The sequence below is a fragment of the Ranitomeya imitator genome, chromosome 5 (genome assembly GCF_032444005.1).
Source record: "Ranitomeya imitator isolate aRanImi1 chromosome 5, aRanImi1.pri, whole genome shotgun sequence".
NCBI lineage: Eukaryota > Metazoa > Chordata > Amphibia > Anura > Dendrobatidae > Ranitomeya > Ranitomeya imitator.
In genome coordinates, this window is record NC_091286.1 from 170411122 (window position 1) to 170433708 (window position 22587).

The 22587-nt window shown below is 43.5% G+C and overlaps 1 protein-coding gene across 1 annotated transcript in view; it reads right to left on the minus strand.

Annotated features, from left to right (window-relative positions):
• Positions 1-22587, minus strand: part of PGBD5 (piggyBac transposable element derived 5) — a 481443-nt gene that overhangs the window by 101649 nt on the left and 357207 nt on the right. The window contains exon 5 of the mRNA XM_069769313.1: positions 21121-21318. Within this exon, the coding sequence (XP_069625414.1) occupies positions 21121-21318 (198 nt within the window). The remainder of the gene's footprint in view (positions 1-21120; positions 21319-22587) is intronic.

Genomic DNA, 22587 nt, shown 5'->3' on the forward strand with positions numbered 1-22587 from the left:
GTACACTAGCTCATCCGCTCGACTGCGACTCACCCTCAATAGAAGGCCCTAGGAATGTCATCCTGTATAAAGTTTAAAAAAAACAGCCAAAAATAAGCTGTTCATTCAGACCCCCAGGAAAGGTGGACCCAAGAAGATAGATCCATCTTGCATCATGTGGCAAGATCAATCTATCCCAGTCACCACCATACGCCAGTCAATCCATCTTTTCAATCCCGATAAATTTTATGGAAGAAATGTTTCCTTCATGTAGGGAGCCGAAATAGCATGCACCAAGCATGAACCAGACCAGTGAAAGAATGAGGACTGTTATGATCCGGTGACCTTGGAGCAGCATGAAAACTTTCACTGGAGTAGGTGGTAACTATACTGACTGCAAATCCTGATATTAACACCGCAACTAGAAGTAGCCGTGGGGTGTACCTAACAAGCCCTAGACACCTCGTCACAGCCGGAGGACTAAATACCCCTAAAGATGGAAATAGGAATACTACCTTGCCTCAGAGCAGAACCCCAAAGGATAGGCAGCCCCCCACAAATATTGGCTGTGAGCAGGAGAGAAAAGACACACACAGTCAGAAAACAGGATTTAGCACAAGAGGCCACTCTAGCTAAAATAGGAAAGGATAGGACAGAGTTCTGTGCGGTCAGTATTAAAACGCTTCCAAAAATATCCACAGCAGATTATACAAAAAACTCCTCCATCTAACTAAAGACGTGGAACGTATATCTGCAACTCCAGAGACTACTAAACTCAGAGCAGGAATACAATAAAAAAAACAAGCACACAGCTTGTGTGCCATAGAAAAAGAAACAGACACTTATCTTTGCTGAATTGGCAGCTAAGCAGGAGAAGCCAGATGGAGATCCAACACTTCCCAAGAAACACTGACAACTGGCAAGGACTAAGAACTGCAATCAGCAGATACACCTGTCCAGGACTGCAGCCCAGAGACAACTGCATTACCACCTACAACCACCGGAGGGAGCCCAAAAGCAGAATTCACAACAGTACCCCCCTCCCTTGAGGAGGGGTCACCGAACCCTCACCAGAGCCCCCAGGCCGATCAGGATGAGCCAGATGAAAGGCACGAACCAAATTAGCAGCATGGACATCAGAGGCAAAAACCCAAGAATTATCCTCATGGCCATAACCTTTCCATTTGACAAGGTACTGAAGCTTCTGCCTCGAAAAACGGGAATCCAAAATCTTCTCAACAACATATTCCAACTCCCCATCAACCAACACAGGGGCCGGAGGATCAACAGAGGGAACAACGGGCTCCACATATTTCCGAAATAAAGATCTATGGAAGACATTATGGAAAGCAAAAGAGGCCGGAAGCGCCAGTTGAAAAGACACCGGATTAATAATCTCAGAAATCCTATAAGGACCAATAAACCGAGGCTTAAACTGTTGTGAATTCTGCTCTTGGGCTCCCTCCGGTGGTTGCTGATGGTAATGCAGTTATTCCTGAGCAGCAGCCTTGGACAGGTGTTTCTGCTAATTGCAATTCTGACTGGGGTATTTAGCTGTGCAGGACTCATTAGTCCTTGCCAGTAGTCAATGTTCCTTTGGAAGTGTTGGTTCTCTGCCTGGCCTCGTTGGACTCGCTGGAGTCGCAGATATACTCTCCACATCTTTAGTTAGGTGGTGGAGTTTTTGTATTTTTCTGCTGTGGATATTTTGTAGTGTTTTATGCTGACCGCATAGTATCCTGTACTATCCTTTCCTATCTAGGTAGAAGTGGCCTCCTTTGCTTATCCCTGTTTTCTGTCTGTGTGTGTCTTTTCCTCTCCTACTCACAGTCATTATTTGTGGGGGGCTACCTATCCTTTGGGGATATACTCTGAGCCAAGAGAGTTTTCCTATTTCCATCTTTAGGGATATTTAGTCCTTAGGCTGTGTCGAGGTGTCTAGGTCTGGTTAGGCACACCCCACGGCTACTTGGAGATAGGATCAGGGTTTGCGGTCAGTAAAGTTACCACTGCTCCAGCGAAGGTCATTTCATGCTGCTCCAAGGCCACCTGATCAGAACAGTACTACTGGCCAACAATGAGTTAATTGCATCTCAGAAGAAGGGAGGAAAGATCTTGAGCCATTTTTTTTTCTCCAGTCTGTTTTGTCTTCTCCTCCCTCTTTATCTCTGGGTGGCTGAAGAGCCTTGTGCTAGCATGAATGTTCAGGAATTAGTTTCTCGTGTAGACCAGCTTGCTGCTAGAGTACAGGGTATTTCTGATTACATTGTTCAGACTCCTGCTTTAGAACCGAAGATACCTACTCCTGATTTGTTTTTTGGTGACCGGTCCAAATTTTTGAGTTTTAAAAACAACTGTAAACTGTTTTTTGCATTGAAACCTCGATCCTCCGGTGATTCTATTCAACAAGTTAAAATCATAATTTCCCTGCTGCGTGGTGATCCATAGGATTGGGCATTTTCCCTGGAACCTGGGGATCCTGCTTTGCTTAATGTAGACTCCTTCTTTCAGGCGTTAGGATTACTGTATGATGAACCTAATTCGGTGGATCAAGCTGAGAAGACCTTGTTGGCCCTGTCTCAGGGTCAAGAGGCGGCAGAATTGTATTGTCAGAAATTCAGAAAATGGTCTGTATTGACTAAATGGAATAATGATGCTTTGGCGGCAATTTTCAGAAAAGGTCTTTCTGAATCCATTAAAGATGTTATGGTGGGGTTTCCCACACCCTCCAATCTGAGTGATTCTATGTCTCTGGCCATTCAGATTGATCGGCGCTTGCGGGAGCGCAAAACTGTGCGCGCTATGGCGTTATCCTCAGAACAAATTCCTGAGCCAATGCAATGTGATAGGATTCTGTCTAGAACGGAACGACAAGGTTTCAGACGTCAGAATAGGTTGTGTTATTATTGTGGCGACGCTTCCCATGTCATTTCTGTCTGCCCTAAGCGGACCAAGAGGAGCGCCAGTTCATTTACCATCAGTACTGTACAACCTAAATTTCTGTTATCTGTGTCCTTGATCTGTTCATTGTCATCATTTTCTGTCATGGCGTTTGTGGATTCAGGCGCTGCCTTGAACTTAATGGACTTTGAGTTTTCCAGGCGTTGTGGTTTTCCCTTGCAGCCTTTGCAGAACCCTATTCCTTTAAGGGGCATTGATGCTACACCCTTGGCTAAAAATAAGCCCCAGTTTTGGACACAGGTGACCATGCGCATGGCGCCAGCCCATCAGGAAGATTGTCAATTTCTGGTATTTCATAATTTGCATGATGCTATCGTGCTGGGTTTTCCATGGTTGCAAGTACATAATCCTGTTTTGGATTGGAAGTCCATGTCTGTGACTAGTTGGGGTTGTCAGGGGGTTCATAATGATGTTCCTCTGATGTCTATCGCCCCTTCTCCCTCTTCTGAAATTCCGGAGTTTTTGTCTGATTTTCAGGATGTATTCGATGAGCCCAAGTCCAGTTTCCTTCCACCACACAGGGACTGCGATTGTGCTATTCACTTGATTCCAGGCTGTAAGTTTCCTAAGGGCCGACTTTTCAACCTGTCTGTACCAGAACATACCGCCATGCGGAGCTATATTAAGGAGTCTTTGGAGAAAGGGCATATTCGGCCATCCTCTTCACCGTTGGGAGCGGGGTTCTTTTTTGTTGCTAAAAAAGATGGTTCCTTAAGACCCTGTATTGATTATCATCTCTTGAATAAGATCACGGTCAAGTTTCAATATCCTTTACCTTTGCTTTCCGATTTGTTTGCTAGGATTAAGGGAGCTAGTTGGTTTACTAAGATTGACCTTCGGGGGGCTTATAATCTTGTTCGTATTAAGCAGGGTGTTGAATGGAAAACTGCGTTTAACACACCATAGGGCCATTTTGAATTCCTTGTGATGCCATTCGGACTCTCTAATGCTCCATCTGTTTTTGAGTCCTTCATGTATGATATCTTCCGGGATTATCTTGATAAATTCCTGATTGTATATTTGGACGATATTTTGATTTTTTCCGATGATTGGGAGTCTCATGTGCAGCAGGTCAGGATGGTATTTCAGATCCTTCGTGACAATGCCTTGTTTGTGAAAGGGTCTAAGTGTCTTTTTGGGGTGCAGAAGGCTTCCTTTTTGGGCTTTATTTTTTCTCCCTCGTCAATAGAGATGGATCCGTTTAAGGTTCAGGCCATTCATGATTGGATTCAGCCCACATCCGTGAAGAGCCTTCAGAAATTTTGGGGTTTTGCTAATTTTTATCGCCGTTTCATTGCTAATTTTTCCAGCGTGGTTAAACCCTTGACTGATTTGACGAAGAAAGGCGCTGATGTGGCGAATTGGTCCCCTGCGGCTGTCTCTGCCTTTCAGGAACTTAAGCATCGTTTTACTTCTGCTCCTGTGTTGCGTCAACCGGATGTTTCTCTTCCGTTTCAGGTTCAGGTTGACGCTTCTGAGATTGGGGCAGGGGCTGTTTTGTCTCAGAGGGATCCTGTTGGTTCCTTAATGAAAGCATGTGCCTTCTTTTCCCGAAGCCGGGAACCAACACACCGACGACGGTTAGCAAAACGTTGAGCCTCCTCCTGAGAAAACACCAAATTGTCCACCACATGAGCCCAAATCTGCTGCAACCTGTCAACCACAGAATCCACACAAGGACAGTCAGAAGGCTCAACCTGCCCAGAAGAAAAACGAGGATGAAAACCAAAATTACAAAAGAAAGGCGAAACCAAAGTAGCCGAACTAGCCCGATTATTAAGGGCAAGCTCGGCCAATGGCAAGAAAGCCACCCAATCATCCTGATCAGCAGACACAAAGCATCTCAAATAAGTCTCCAAAGACTGATTAGTTCACTCGGTCTGACCATTTGTCTGAGGATGAAACGCAGAAGAAAAGGACAAATCAATGCCCAGCCTAGCACAAAAAGCCCGCCAAAATCTAGAAACAAACTGAGAACCTCTGTCGAACACAATATTCTCCGGAATACCATGCAAATGGACCACATTCTGAAAAAACAATTTAGGCAAAGGCACCAAATGAACCATCTTAGAGAACCGGTCACAAACAACCCAGATAACCGACATCCTCTGGGAAACCGGAAGATCGGAAATAAAATCCATAGAAATATGCGTCCAGGGCCTCTCAGGGACCGGCAATGGCAAAAGCAACCCACTAGCACGGGAGCAACAAGGCTTGGCCCACGCACAAGTCCCACAGGACTGCACAAAAGACCGCACATCACGCGATAAAGAAGGCCACCAAAATGACCTACCAACCAAGTCTCTGGTACCAAAGATGCCAGGATGACCAGCCAACACAGAACAGTGAACCTCAGAAATCACTCTACTAGTCCATCTGTCAGGAACAAACAGCTTCCCCACAGGACAACGATCAGGTTTGTCAGCCTGAAATTTCTGAAGAACCCGTCGTAAATCAGGAGAAACGGCAGAAAGGACCACCCCTTCTTTCAGAATACCGACCGGTTCTAAGACCTCAGGAGAATCAGGCGAAAAACTCCTCGAGAGGGCATCAACCTTAATATTCTTAGAACCCGGAAGGTACGAGACCACGAAATCAAAACGGGAAAAAAACAAGGACCATCGAGCCTGTCTAGGATTCAGCCGTTTGGCAGACTTGAGGTAAATCAAATTCTTATGATCGGTCAAGACCACAATACGGTGCTTAGCTCCCTCAAGCCAATGTCGCCACTCCTCAAACGCCCACTTCATAACCAACCGATTGCCGACATCATAATTGCGTTCAGCAGGCGAAAACTTACGGGAACAGAAGGCACATGGTTTCATTAAGGAACCAACAGGATCCCTCTGAGACAAAACGGCCCCTGTCCCAATCTCAGAAGCGTTAACCTCAACCTGAAACGGAAGAGAAACATCCGGTTGGCGCAACAGCGGAGCAGAAGTAAATCGACATTTAAGCTCCTGAAAGGCAGAGACAGCCGCAGAGGACCAATTCGCCACATCAGCGCCTTTCTTCGTCAAATCGGTCAAGGGTTTAACCACGCTGGAAAAATTAGCAATGAAACGGCGATAAAAATTTGCAAAACCCAAAAATTTCTGAAGGCTCTTCACGGATGTGGGCTGAATCCAATCATGAATGGCCTGAACCTTAACCGGATCCATCTCTATAGATGAGGGAGAAAAAAATAAAGCCCAAAAAAGAAACCTTCTGCACCCCAAAGAGACACTTACTTATAGACGAAGGAACTTTGGGTCCGAAACGCGCGCCGGGGTGCACATCATCAAACATTTGGCAGTCCTGGAAACACTTCCCCTAGCTCTATAAGTGGCATTTGATCATATGTGCATATAGCACTTTTTTTCGTGTGTAACATGCACGGCATGCATCTATAATGGCAAGTTGTTCTCTGTAAAACCAGCACATAGCACTTTTTGCATGCTTTTATATAACTTTAATATATATATATATTTACCACTTTGTGTGAGATATATTTTTCAAGTATATATTTTCATACACACTTTCACTTTTGGCTTTTATCTTATTTTTTATATTATATGCCACATATGGTCTCTACCTTTCTATTGATATTTACTTTGCCCACCAGGGTATCCAGTATATAATATAATTTGACCTGCCTCGTGCAACACTGTACATTGCATTATATATATATATATATATATATATATATATATATATATATATATATATATATATATATATATATTTTATGTGCACATGTGAAATATACATATACACAGTTGTTTGATTTTAATATTTTATTGGTCTTCTGCTATTGCTGTGAAATAAAAGAGATATATATTTTAAATATTCCCTGTCATCATTCTTTCACTGGTCTGGTTCATGCTTGGTGCATGCTGTTTTTGTTCTCTTTAGTGGTTTCACTATATTGTCTGACACAGGTGGTGACCGGGATTACTATTGGTATTAGATTATGGGAAATCTATTTAAATATCAGTTATTTCTCTCTATATAATACCTGGTTTTACTTCTGTGTCCATTTGATTAATCTTCATGTAGGGAGTTTACATGCACCACCACAGGTGTGTCCCTCTCTTTCACTATGCCCTCAGGTGTTCTCCTACCATTCTCCTGAACTCACTGATGGTCTTCCCGACATATATCAAACCACAGAAGCATGAGGCCCTGTAAATAACTCCATCACTTCTGCAGTTGATAAAATATCTGACTTCATATCGTTTAAGAGTGTTCATGGTATAAAAGAATTTACCAACCTGTTTTTAGGCCATGTTCACACGATGCGGATTTTTTGACCTTGCGGATCTGCAGCAGTTTCCCATGCGGTTTACAGTACCATGTAAACCTATGGAAAACCCAATCCGCTGTGCACATGCTGCGGAAAAAGCCATGCCACCAAAAGGATCTAGCCACCAAATCTCTGGTACCAAAGATTCCAGGATGACCAGCCAACACAGAACAATGAATCTCCGAGATAACTCTACTAGTCCACCTATCAGGGACAAACAGTTTCTCCATAGGACAACGGTCAGGTCTATCAGCCTGAAACTTTTGCAGCACACACCGCAAATCAGGGGAAATGGCAGACAAAATTACCCCTTCTTTAAGAATACCCGCCGGCTCCGGAACCCCCGGAGAGTCAGGCACAAAACTCCTTGACAGGGCATCAGCCTTCACATTCTTAGATCCCGGAAGGTATGAAACCACAAAATCAAAACGGGAGAAAAAGAGCGACCATCAAGCCTGTCTAGGATTCAACCGTTTGGCAGACTCGAGATAAGTCAAATTCTTGTGATCCGTCAAGACCACCACGCGATGTTTAGCTCCTTCAAGCCAATGTCGCCACTCCTCGAATGCCCACTTCATGGCCAACAACTCCCGATTGCCCACATCATAATTGCGCTCAGCAGGCGAGAATTTCCTAGAAAAGAAGGCACAGGGTTTCATCACCGAGCCATCAGAACTTCTTTGCGACAAAACAGCCCCTGCTCCAATTTCAGAAGCATCAACCTCCACCTGAAAAGGGAGCGAAACATCTGGCTGGCACAACACAGGGGCAGAAGCAAAACGACGCTTCAACACCTGAAAAGCCTCTACAGCCGCAGAGGACCAATTGACCACATCAGCACCTTTCTTGGTCAAATCAGTCAACGGTTTAGCAATACTGGAAAAGTTAGCGATGAAGCGACGATAAAAATTAGCAAAGCCCAGGAACTTCTGCAAGCTCTTCACAGATGTTGGCTGAGTCCAATCGTATATGGCCTGAACTTTAACAGGGTCCATCTCGATAGTAGAAGGGGAAAAAATGAAACCCAAAAATGAAACCTTCTGAACTCCAAAGAGACACTTTGACCCCTTCACAAACAAGGAATTGGCACGAAGGACCTGGAACACCATTCTGACCTGCTTCACATGAGACTCCCAATCATCCGAAAAGACCAAAATGTCATCCAAATATACAATCATGAATCTATCCAGGTACTCTCGGAAGATGTCATGCATAAAGGACTGAAACACAGATAGAGCATTAGAAAGCCCGAATGGCATAACCAGGTACTCAAAATGGCCCTCGGGCGTATTAAATGCCGTTTTCCATTCATCACCCTGTTTAATTCGCACAAGATTATACGCACCACGAAGATCTACCTTGGTGAACCAACTAGCCCCCTTAATCCGAGCAAATAAATCAGACAGCAGCGGCAAAGGATACTGAAATTTGACTGTGATCTTATTAAGAAGGCGGTAATCAATACAAGGTCTCAAAGAACCATCCTTCTTGGCCACAAAAAAGAACCCTGCTCCCAATGGTGATGACGATGGACGAATATGACCCTTCTCCAAGGATTCCTTTATATAACTCCACATAGCGGCGTGCTCTGGCACAGATAAATTAAACAGACGGCCCTTAGGAAACTTACTACCAGGAATCAAATTAATAGCACAGTCGCAATCCCTATGAGGAGGTAGGGCACCAGATTTGGGCCCTTCAAATACATCCCGGTAATCTGATAAAAACTCAGGGACTTCAGAAGGAGTGGAAGGCGAAATAGACAACAATGGAACATCACCATGTATCCCCTGACAACCCCAGCTGGACACAGACATAGATTTCCAATCCAACACTGGATTATGGACCTGTAACCATGGCAACCCCAAAACGACCACATCATGCAGATTATGCAACACCAAAAAGCGAATATCCTCCTGATGTGCAGGAGCCATGCACATGGTCAATTGAGTCCAGTACTGAGGCTTATTCTTGGCCAAAGGCGTAGCATCAATTCCTCTCAATGGAATAGGATACTGCAAGGGCTCCAAGAAAAAACCACAGCGCCTGGCAAACTCCAAGTCCATCAAATTCAGGGCAGCGCCTGAATCCACAAATGCCATTACAGAATAGGACGACAGAGAGCAAATCAGAGTAATGGACAAAAGAAATTTAGACTGTACCGTACCAATGGTGGCAGACCTAGCGAACAGGACAATCGGAGATAGCATGAGTGGATTCACCACAGTAAAAACACAGCCCATTCCGATGTCTGTGTTCTTGCCGTTCAGCTCTGGTCAAAGTCCTATTACACTGCATAGGCTCAGGCCTATGCTCAGAGAATACCGCCAGATGGTGCACAGCTTTGCGCTCACGCATGCGCCGATCGATCTGAATGGCCAAAGACATAGACTCATTCAGACCAGCAGGCGTGGGAAATCCCACCATGACATCCTTAAGGGCTTCAGAAAGGCCCTTTCTGAAAATTGCCACCAGGGCACTTTCATTCCACTGAGTAAGCACAGACCACTTTCTAAACTTCTGACAGTACACCTCCGCTTCATCCTGACCCTGACACAAAGCCAGCAAGATTTTCTCTGCCTGATCCACTGAATTTGGTTCATCATAAAGCAATCCAAGCGCCAGAAAAAACGCATCAACATCACGCAATGCCGGATCTCCTGGCGCAAGGGAAAATGCCCAGTCTTGAGGGTCACCACGCAACAAAGAAATAATGATTTTTACCTGTTGAACGGGGTCACCAGGGGAGCGGGGTTTCAAAGCTAGAAACAGTTTACAATTATTTTTGAAATTCAAGAACCTAGATCTATCCCCAGAAAATAAGTCAGGAATAGGAATTTTAGGCTCTAACATAGGATTCTGAACCACAAAATCTTGAATGTTTTGTACCCTTGCAGTGAGATGATCCACACAAGAGGACAGACCTTGAATGTCCATATCTACACCTGTGTCCTGAACCACCCAAAGGTCTAGGGGAAAAGAAAGACAAAACAGTGCAAAGAAAAAAAAATGGTCTCAGAAGTTCTCTTATCCCTCTATTGAGATGCATTAATACTTTGGGCCAGCTGTACTGTTATGACCTGGTGGTTAGGAGCACCCGGAATGACCTGATAGTTAAACCTCATACAGGACGAGCTCTGGGATGTGGGAGCTCTGCTGACCGCAATCCCTAATCCTATCACACACACTAGAAATAGCCGTGGAGCGCTCCTGACCAGACCTAGGCGCCTCGTCACAGCCTAAGAGCTATCTAGCCCTAGAGATAGAAAATAAAGCCTACCTTGCCTCAGAGAAATTCCCCAAAGATAAAGGAAGCCCCCCACATATATTGACTGTGAGTAAAGATGAAAGTCACAAACGCAGAAATGAAACAGGTTTCAGCAAAGGGAGGCCAGACTTACTAAATAGACAGAGGATAGGAAATGTAACTTTGCGATCAGCACAAAAACCTACAAAAGACCACGCAGAGTGTGCAAAAAAGACCTCCGCACCGACTCACGGTGCGGAGGGGCCACTCTGCATCCCAGAGCTTCCAGCTAGCAAGACAAAATCATGATAACCAGCTGGACAAGAAAACAGTGAACAAATAATGACTATCAGGAACTTAGCTTCTGCAGGAGAAGGCAGGTCACCAGAGAGATCCAGGAGCGAACTGAACCAATGCAAAAACATTGACAGCTGGCATGGAGTAACGATCTGAGAGGATTTAAATAGAGCAGCCAACCAAAGGATAAACCACGTCACCTGTGTAAGGAACCTCAGAAGCAGCAGCTTCACTCATAGCCCATAGACAGAACTCGCCGAAGTACCATTCACGACCACAGGAGGGAGTTCGACAACAGAATTCACAACAGTACCCCCCTTGAGGAGGGGTCACCGAACCCTCACCAGAGCCCCCAGGCCGATCAGGATGAGCCAAATGAAAGGCACAAACAAGATCGGCAGCATGAACATCAGAGGCAAAAACCCAGGAATTATCTTCCTGACCATAACCCTTCCACTTGACCAGGTACTGGAGTTTCCGTCTCGAAACACGAGAATCCAAAATCTTCTCCACCACATACTCCAACTCCCCCTCGACCAACACCGGGGCAGGAGGATCAACGGAGGAAACCATAGGCGCCACGTATCTCCGCAACAACGACCTATGGAACACATTATGGATGGCAAAAGAAGCTGGAAGGTCCAAACGAAATGACACAGGATTAAGATATTCAGAAATCTTATATGGTCCAATGAAACGAGGCTTAAACTTAGGAGAGGAAACCTTCATAGGAACATGACGAGATGACAACCAAACCAAATCCCCAACACGAAGTCGGGGACCAACACAATGCCGGCAGTTAGCGAAACGTTGAGCCTTCTCCTGGGACAATGTCAAATTGTCATAGCCACCAGAGGGAGCCCATAGACAGAACTCACCGAAGTTCCATTCACGACCACAGAAGGGAGTTCGACAACAGAATTCACAACACCTAAGCCTAACCCAGTACCACAGGAATGGCTAGAAATGGATCAGAAAGCACAGAGCACCATATCACTTAGTATAGAGGATGATCAGATTGTGCATGTGTGTAAGTGTGAATCTGCAAAGAAAGTGTGGGAGCAGTTGCAGAAAGTACATGAGAGAATAAATTTAAGTAACAAACTCTATCTAATGAGAAAGCTGTATCATTCTAAGCTACACAGTGACCAGGACATGCAGGACTACATTAGAAATACTCTGGAGACCGTAGAGCGCCTGCGGGGCATTGGGGAAGATATGAAGGACTTCCATGTAGCAACACTATTACTTAGTGGTCTCCCAGAAAGCTATGACACTCTGGTAACTGCACTAGATGCACGCCCAGATGTTGAGCTGACATTGGAATACGTCAGAGGAAAGCTTGTAGATGAATATAAGAGAAAGACAGAAAACGTGAGCAGCAAGATATGTAACAAGGAAACTGCTTTACAAACACATGATGTGCCCACCAGCAGAAACCACCCTAAAGAGACACGTGAATGTTTTGTATGCAAGAAGCCAGGTCATTTAAAAGCTGAATGCAGAGTCTGGAAAGCTAAAATGAGTCAGTGGAAAAAGCAAAACAGCCAACAGAGAGTTAAGGCTACGTTCACATTGGCGTTACGCCAATGTGCGTCGCTGTTGCGCCGGCGACGCAGCGGCGACGCAGCGGCGACGCGCCCCTATGTTTAACATAGGGGACGCGTGCGTCGTTTTGGTGGCGTTTTTCGCCACGTGCGTCATTTCCGACGCTAGCGTCGGACGCAAGGAAACGCTACATGTAGCATTTTCTGTGCGTCCGATTTTCGTCGGAAAACGACGCACGCGTCGCAAAACGCGCGCGTTTGCGTGCGTTTTAGCGTGCGTCGCGCGTTGCGTCGCCGACGCACGGCGGCGCAACGCTAATGTGAACGTAGCCTAAGAGTGCTGTATCTGGAAACAATGATTCGGCAAATACTGAAGCTGCATTCACATCAGTCAATGCATTTAAATCAAAGCATGCGTGGTGTATAGATTCTGGTGCAACCAGTCACATGACCAATGACAGAGACTTCTTTACTAAGCTTAACTAAAATAAGTCAGAGAAAGTGATAATGGCAAACGGTCAGTGCATGAACTCAGAAGGCATAGGAGACGGTTATATTGATTGTAACATCTCTGCAACATAAAGTAGAAGGATCCATGTAAAAGATGTACTATATGTGCCTAGTCTTGAAAGTAATCTATTATCTGTGAAAAAGCTCACAAAACAAGGTAATGAAGTTACATTTAAGGAAGATTGCTGCATCATCTCAAAGGAGGGTCACACATTAGCAAAAGGAAAAATCAGAGATGAACTGTATCAGTTGAAATGTAAAGAGTGTGTATGCACAGCTAAGCAAGAACTGCACAAGAACTGTATTCATGTATGGCACAGGCGGCTTGCGCATAGAGACCCAGAAGCAATAAGAAAGTTATTTCAAGAACAATTAGCTGATAATATTACAATTGATTCATGTAATCAGACAATGAGGTGTTCCAGCTGTATCAAAGGGAAAATGTCCAGAAAGGCCTTTCCTAAGAAAACTACTACAAGAACAGAACAACCACTAGATTTAGTACACACGGATATCTGTGGTCCAATGCGTACTCAGACCCCTGGAAAGAAGAGATATTTTTTTACATTTATTGATGACAATTCAAGATATACAGTTGTCTATTTACTTCACAGCAAAAATGAAGTTCCAGAGAAACTTGGAATATATCTAGCTGAAGTACACAACAAGTTTGGAAGAATGCCAAAAACTTTACGTGCAGATAATGGAACTGAGTATACAAGTAATGAAACACAGAGCATTTTAAAGAAAAATGGAATCATATTTCAAACTACTGTACCATACAACCCTGAGCAAAATGGTGTAGCAGAAAGAAGGAACCGGACACTCTGTGAAAGTGCAAGGAGTATGTTATTTGATGCTAATTTGCCTACAGTATATTGGGGCGAAGCTATTATGACGGCTTGTTATTTTCAGAACAGACTACCAAGTAAAGCGACAGAGAAAACTCCATTTGAGCAATGGAATGGTACAAAACCAAAACTACAACACATAAGGATTTTCGGAAGTAAAGCATTTGCACATGTTCCCAAAGAAAAACGAACTAAGTGGGAATCTCATGCCAAGGAAGGCATCCTGGTAGGCTACAGTGAAACCCAGAAAGGTTATAGAATTTTACACCCAGAGACAAACAAGGTCACAATAAGTAAAGATGTAGTGTTTGATGAAAACTTCGTGTCACCCAAGTTTTATGACATTATGCCAGTAGTCCAGATGAAACAACAATCTCAATCACAATTACAAGACAACGAAGAAAAGAATGTAGAAGTCTGGCTGGACTCTTCAACCACTGAAGGAACAACAAAAGGCCTAAGTGAACCTGAAATTAGACGGTCATCAAGATCAAACAAAGGAATACCAGCTAAACGTTTATCCTACATTGTGAAGACACTGCCTGAGTCAGAACCACAGTCATGGGATGAAATGCAGAAACTACCCGCCCATGAAAGAACAAAGTGGATCAATGCCGCGAATGAAGAAATGAACTCGCTTCATCAACTTCAAACTTGGAAACTCACTGAGTTACCACAGGATAAAAAGGCAATTAAGTGTAAATGGGTATTTAAAACCAAATATGATTCTGAAGGTAAAGTCCACAGATTTAAAGCGAGGTTGGTCGCAAAAGGATATTCTCAAAAATATGGCGAAGACTATGATGCTACTTTTTCCCCGGTCGCTAAGCAGACAACATTTAGAGCATTGTTAGCAGTAGCTGCAGTACAAAGGATGTTTGTCAGACATTTGGATATCAAAACTGCATTTTTAAATGGTGACATTGAGGAGGACTTATACATGACTCAACCTGAAGGTTATGTAAAGGAAGGTGAACAGAATCTTGTTTGCAAACTACAAAAATCTCTTTATGGTCTTAAGCAATCGGCGAGAGCATGGAACTCTAAAATGAACAAAGTCTTGTTAGAAGAAGGATTTAAAAGAGGTCAAGCGGATCCATGCCTGTACACGAGATATACAGATGGAAAATGGATGTATATTCTCTTATATGTAGACGATGTAATTGTAGGTCATCAAGAAGAAGCTGAAATTGGGAAAATTACTAAAATTTTGAACAAGCATTTTGAAACGAAAGACCTAGGAAATGTGACATATTATCTAGGAATCCACATCCAGAGAGAGGAAGATGGAAGTTTTCTTTTAAATCAAAGTGCAAAGATTAATTCAATTTTGGATCAGTTCGGAATGACGGAAGCCAAAGGTGTATCAATGCCAATGGAATCATCCTACCTGAAACTGGAAGAAGATGACCTGTTGCCTAACAATGAGAAATATCGACAGGCAGTGGGGGCACTTCTATATATATCAACTACGACTCGACCGGATATTACAACAACAGTTGTGGAGAAACCGCGCCAAAAGGACTGGAATGCCGTTAAAAGAGTTCTCCAATATTTAAAAGGGACACAAAGTGTAAATGTAAAAATATCTGCAGCAGGAAATCTAAAACTCACCGGCTATGTTGACTCAGATTGGGCTGGTGATTCGCAAGATCGTAAATCCACAAGCGGATATGTATTTAAACTTGGAGAAAGTTCAATCTCCTGGTCTAGTAGAAAACAAGTGTCTGTTGCTTTGTCATCTACAGAAGCTGAGTATGTATCCGCAGCCTATGCAAGTCAGGAGATCATTTGGCTAAGACAACTGATGGACGATCTTGGTAAACCGTTAACTCAGCCAACGGTGATATATGAGGACAACCAAGGATGCATTAAACTTGCATGCAGTGAAAAGATCAGTGCTAGAACTAAGCACATCGACGTCAGATGTCATCATCTACGTGATGTAATAGATCGTGGCGTAATTCAATTTGTTTATTGTGAAACTGATAAAATGTTAGCTGATATTTTGACCAAGCCATTGCCACGACCTAGGTTCCAAGAATTGAGAACTACTATGGGACTGACAGAATAAGTAGTTGTTGAGTGTGGGTGTTGGCCTAATGCATATTGATCTGTATGTATTGCAACAACTATTGTTTGTTTAATATGATGTGATTTATATATCTGCATGCATATTGTTCACATGTCAGCAAAGTTAAAAAAAAAAAAAAAGGTCCTCATTTACAGACAGGATGTTCCTCCTCCCCTTCCCTGTGAGCACATTTCTTGTGTGGAGCTAAAGCAGAAGGACTCATAGCATATCTGTCTCTCTCAGAAACCAGATTGATCCTGTTCTCATGTTTTAAGCTGGATATTCTTAATTCTTAATAAATGAACATTCTCTGTTGCTCGTTGTGGACATCACGCTGATTAACCCGCTGCTAACAAAAACCCTCTCTGACAGAATGCTAGCAGCAGGGCAGGCCAGGACCTCCAAGGCGTAAAGCGCCAGTTCATGTCATGTGTCCAGCTTGGATACCCAATAATTAAAAGGCACATAGGAATTACGGAGGACGTTTGTGAGTCGCCCACCAGGGACGTGGGGTACCCGGGACTGGGTTTTTGGAGGATGTCTGACATCCATGTCCACTCCTGAGGTCTTACGTGTGGAGTCTTCTGCTCACAAATCCTTTCAAACATATGCAGCGTAGAGTTCCAGCACGTGGGGACATCACACAACAGTCGGCGAGCTGGAAGCTGAAAATGCTGCTGAAGCACGGCAAGGGCGGCTGAAGCTGTAGCTGACTTTCTAAAATGGGCAGGCAGATGGTGTACTTTCACTAGCAGATCCAGCAGCTCACTGCTCTTTCAGCGCTGTCCACAACTCTTCTGCATTGTGTGGTTTGTCACCTATGCAGATTAGCTTCAGCACAGCCTGTTGCTACTTGGCTGAGGCGGTGCTGCAGTGCTTCCAGCTTCTGACCGATGTGTTGATTTCAGAGATGGAGGGTGAAGAGGAGGAGGAGGAGGTGCAGGAGCTGTAGACTGTGGGGGCAACCCTGAATGACGTAGGGCCAGCAATCTTCGGCATGGGGAGGATGTGTTCCATCCCAAGGACCGACTGGGTCCCGGCTTCCACTATGTTAACCCAGTGTGCCGTCATTGAGATGTACCGTCCCTGCCCACAAGCATTTGCCACGTGTCCGTGGTTAGGTGGACTCTCCCTGTAACAGCATTGTTGAGGGCACGGGGTAATGTTGTGGGACACATGCTGGTGTAATGCCGGTACGGCACTTCGGGAGAAATAATGGCGACTGAGGACCGAGTACATTTGGACTGCCACCGCCATCAGGTTGTGGAAAGCTTCCATCTCACCGAGCCTAAAAGGCAGCATTTCTAGCACAAGCAGAAGAGAAATATTATAATTTAGGACTGTGGCCTGTGGGGCATTGGCTGGGTATTTCTGCTTGCATTCAAAAGACTCGGTTATAGACAACTGAAGGCTGTGCTGGGAGAAGGACGGGCGCGATGGTGCTGCTTGACTGTGGGGCACAACAGGTGCAGGGCTAGAGGCATCTTCACATGCACGGTGTACTGGGGATTGGCTTCTACGCAAAACAGTGGAAGAAGCAGTGGTGTAACCTGCAGACCGTGTTCCCGGAGCCTGGGGCTTGGCCCACAAAGTCGGGTGCTTTGCTTGCATGTGCCTGATCATGCTGGTGGTGGTCAGGCTGGTTGTTTTGCTAGCCCTGCTGATGCGGGCATGGCAGGTGCTGCAAATGGCCTTTTTGGGGTTATCGGCAGAGTCTTTAAAAAATAACCAGACTTGGGAAGATCTAACAGTTGGAATGGCAACTTCCCTCATGTTGGTGTACCGGGGAATGGATGCACACGTTCTGTCTGTGGCCACCACACTGCTTCTTCCTGCCTGTTGGTGGGATATGTCTCCTTCCCCATTTGTGCTGCTGTCCTCATTATGCATGTCTTCTTGCCAGGTTGGGTCAGTCACTATGTCATCCACCACCTTGTCTTCCACATCTGCACCTTGCTCCTCCTCCTGACTTTCTGGCAATTGTGTCTCATCATCGTCCACCTCTTGTGACACTTTCCCACCATCGCCTTCATGTGACCGGGGTTGGTCAAAGCTTTGGGCAGCTCTACATGCGATCTCATCTTTCCCCACTTCAACTTGACCACCAGAGATTTCTGAATCTTGAAATGGACAACTTAACAGCTCTTCAGTTCAGAGTGTCCAAGTGTGGGATCAGTTGTCTCAGAGCACTCGGCATGGTGGGAGGAAGGAGGATCAGGGTGAGGAATATCCTGGCCACACTCACCGCTACTCTGACTTGACCATGTGGAAGACATGGTGGTGGTTGTGGCTAAGTGACTGGAAGCATTATCCATTATCCAACCAACAACCATTTCACACTGCTCTGGCTTCAATAGTGGTGTGCTGCGGTCTCCTAGGAACTGTGACAGGAAGGTTGAGCGAGAAGATGTGGGTCTTTGTTGTTGCCCACTTTCACCTTGGCCATGGCCTCATCCTCTGGATGCACCATCAGCATCGCGTCCACTTCCCCATCCCTTGCCTTAACCATTTTGAATGGACTACTGCACTATTTCAAATGCTCAACACAAATGTCTTTATTAGTAGCGAAATAATATCTGATAAGTATGCCTGCAAATCTACAATTTATCAAACACAAACACCAGGCAGGCCTCAGCCTGACATAACAGACTGTATTCAATGTTTGGGGGCTTTTTTGTGAAGTGAATTTATGCAAAATAGTGCTGTATAGAATTGGAGTATCAGACAGCCAAAAATTAAGTACACCGGCCTACAATTACCAAACTTGGAGCACGCAGATATATGATGGCTGTCACGGAAATACCACACTGGCAAATATGTGGCCTTTTTTTTGTTTGATATGCAAAATAGTGCTGTATAGAATTTGAGTATCAGACAGCCAAAAAATAAGTATACTGGCCTACAATGTCCAAACTTGGAGCATGCAGATACAGTATATGTAGCTTTGGGAGGGATTCAGTGGGAGCAATATACGCACATACAGTGCTTGCAGGCCTTGCACTGATGTGGATATGCTGTGCCCTGCCTACCTAGCGCTGAAATATCGGGACCCACGAATTAGCCCTAAAAAGGACTGTGGGTTTCTCAGGAGTTGTGGATGTAAGAGTTGCAGACCTACACTACTTCTAAAAACCACGATTCTGACCCTATTTCAGTACCAGATCTCCCTACTCTCGCTGAAACAGGAACAGAATGCGGTGAGCAGGGCGGCGCCAGGTCTCTTATACTCGTGAAGATGCTGTACAGCCAAGCCAATCACTGCACGACCACAGCAAAGATGGCTGCGGCATTTCATGGCCTGGCAGACAATCCTTGCAGCGTGATTGGGTCTCTAAAGTCCGCCAAAACTGCTGGGTGGAGACTGCAATTACTGCCGAATAATCCCGGAAATGGTCACTGCTCGCCGAATACGATGAGCATAGCGATACTTGAATAGTGGTGAGCACGTTCTCTCATCACTAGTGGTGAGTTCTCCTGCAATGGAAGTCCTCAAACAGAGGCTGGACATACATCTGTCTGGGATGATTTAGTGAATCCTGCTTTGAGCACGGGGTTGGACCAGATGACCCAGGAGGTCCTTTCCAACGCTACCATTCTATGATTCTATGAAAATCACCCTAGTAAATTACAAAGGATTCCCCTCCTACCAGCGGAGGTGGGCACCCTTCAATCCTGTGCGGTGGTGTCCCCACTCAACGACGGTTTTCCCTCCCTTTCCCTGAAAGGCCCTATAAAGATATGGTGCACAAAAATAGCAGTACTGTACGATATGTAATCAGGTAAACACGGCACAACAAACTATAAAAATTACACAACAAAAAAAATTTTCGTTAAAAAAATTAAAATTAATGCTCACTGCCCAATGGTATAAAATGATGCTCTTGTGAAAATGAAAAATCTGTGTCTAAAGCAACATTTTTAATTATATAAGTCCCAATTTTATAAAATTATGTGAAACACCTGTGGGTTCAAGATGCTCAATGCACCCCTAAATGAATTCTTTGAGAGATATAGTTTCCAAAATGAGTCACAAGTAGAAAAATTACTTTTAAATTTTTGTTTCCACTTTAATTCCTATGAAGCATCTCATGGGTTAACAAACTTCCTAAACGTGGCTTTGAATACCTTAAAGGGTGCAATTTTTAAAATACTGTCACTTTAGCACGCTTTATAGGTTCCTAAAATTCACTGCACATGTGACGTGGTCCCTAAAAAAACAGGTTTTGCACATTTTATTGGAAAAATGAAAAACTGGTGTTAAACTTTTAATGCTTTTACATTTCTAACAAAAATAAGATACAAAAATGATACAGATATAAAGTAGACTGTGGAAAGTGTTACTCATTAATAATTTTAGTGATATGACTATCTGTTCTAAGGGCATAAATATTCAAAAATGGGAAATTTTTCCAAATTGTCATAAAGTTTCCATTTTTTCACAATAAATGCATACCATATTGACCTAAATGTACCACTGCGTAAGAAGTACAATATGTTATGAAAAAAACTAAGTCAAATCACAGATATGTTGAAGCATTTCAGAGATATTACCACTAGTGATGAGCGAGTATACTCGTTGCTGCAGTTTCCCCAAGCATGCTCGGGTGGTCTCTGAGTATTTTGGCGTGCTCGGAGACTTAGTTTTCGTCGCCGCAGCTGCATGATTTGCGGCTGCTAGACAGACTGAATACATGTGGGAATTCCCTAACAAACAGGCAACCCCCACATGTGTTCAGCCTGTCTAGCAGTAGCAAATCATGCAGCTGTGGTGACGAAAATGAAATCTCCGAGCACACTGAAATACTCTGAGACCACCCGAGCGTGCTCGGGGAAACCCGAGTAAGGAGTCTACTCGCTTATCACTAATTATGACATAAAGTGACACTGGTCAGAAATCAAAAATTGGGCTTGGTCCTGAAGGTGAGAAGAGGCTTCGTCAGAAGTTAAGACCGTCAATCAAACATAAGATTTTAAGGGCCACCATGCCAAGTTCTTATAAAAATGTTTTAAATAAAGGAAGAAAAAATACATTTTAAATTATGGTGTTAGCTTCTTTTGTATGATCTACATTGGCTTGAATTAGGCAAGCATTTCTTTGAAGCACTCATCAAATAAAGAGGATTTAAGACATCAAAAGGAGAAATTAAATTTGTCTTCTACAGGGATGCCTTTACCCCGAGTGACTTTTCTTTGAAACGCTGCCCTTGGCTCAAACAACATGGATTAGATGACAGGTTCCTTTTAAAAGTGAAAAATTTAAAATATTTGTATGCCCATTATATTTGAATTCAAAGTTACTTGAAAAAGGGAAAAATGCAATTAAATACTTTAGCATACCTACCACATGCTTTAGTGCTAAAATGACTTACCGTGCTGGATAGGCGAGTATGCATTACTCAAAAAACGAAAGTGCCCCTTATTGTACCAGCAAATAAAGGACATCTTTCCCTTCATCCTGATTCTGTCTTGCCCTCGACACAGTGGCACATCTGTGTTACTCATCATTGATAAAGGTAATCCAGTACAGTCACTTTTATGAGAGCTCAACAACCCACAGCAGTAAATATCTAAAAAATAAATGCAAAGTTTAGGATTAGTAAAGTATATTTATCATATGTATTAGAATATCTTATTGGTATGAAACAAATGAACATCCACATCATCATCACATCATCATTACTGTACTGAAGTTTCATTACATATTTTAAACTTTTTTTTTCTTTTTTACAGGCTCCATGCTTCATATTACATTGTTTGAGGGGTGTTGGACAACCCCTTTTTAAAAACTGTGGTCCCTTGTGTAAAATAAAAAACCTACTTATTTCCCACACTGGTGCCATTACAGTGATTTTGGCCCTGACATCCTGTCACTTGCATGACATTGTTATACTGTATCACATGAGAACTGCATCCAATCAGAGGTCCAAGTAGTGGACAATCCCTTTAACATAACTGAGCTGCAAATAGGATAGTAAAGGTAGGATGTATTTTTAGACAAGGGGGAGGGGCCCACTGAGATCTTTAGAGACAGTGACCACATGTAATCAAAGTGGTTACTGTATGTCACAAATTTGGCATGAAACTTTGAAAACGTGGAAAAAAAATTTGCGTAAGGCAAAGTTGTGTAAAATTTGTGAAATTTGGCGGTTTCACACCATTTTAGGCCTGCACCATTGAAATGGACAAAGCTGGTGTAGGATGAGAAAATGACGGGGTGCGGATTCTCCTGCTTATCTAATTGATGACAAAAACTGGCGTACCTTATGCCAAAGATCAAGTGGCTCGGACTCCACTAAGCCCCCTTATCAAGACCAATGTCAACAGTGCTGGTCTTGAGAAATCGAGGTCAAAGTTCACTGCACACTTTAATTAGGGCACGTTTTTATCACCTTTCCCAATGTTGATGTGGTACAAGTGCATAAATAGTTATAAAATATAGTGCAAAATAATAGAAGAATTAATTGACATGTCATTTTGATATATTTCCAAGTCTTTATATGTTCTTTATATATACAGAAAAAAAGGAATGATCGGATCTTTAAATATAATCAGAGTACGTAAAATAGTATGCAGATTCATAAGCTTATATCACTATATAAATGTTTGTGTATATACAGTACAGCCCAAAAGTTTGAACACATCTTCTCATTTAAAGATTTTTCTGTATTTTCATGACTATGAAAATTGTGCATTCACACTGAAGGCATCAAAACTATGAATTAACACATGTGGAATTATATACTTGATATAGAAGGGTTAATGTTTTGCCTTTAATTGCCTTTTGCCTTTAATTGCTAGGATGTATTCTGATGACACTGTAGTCTGTTAGCCTCCTC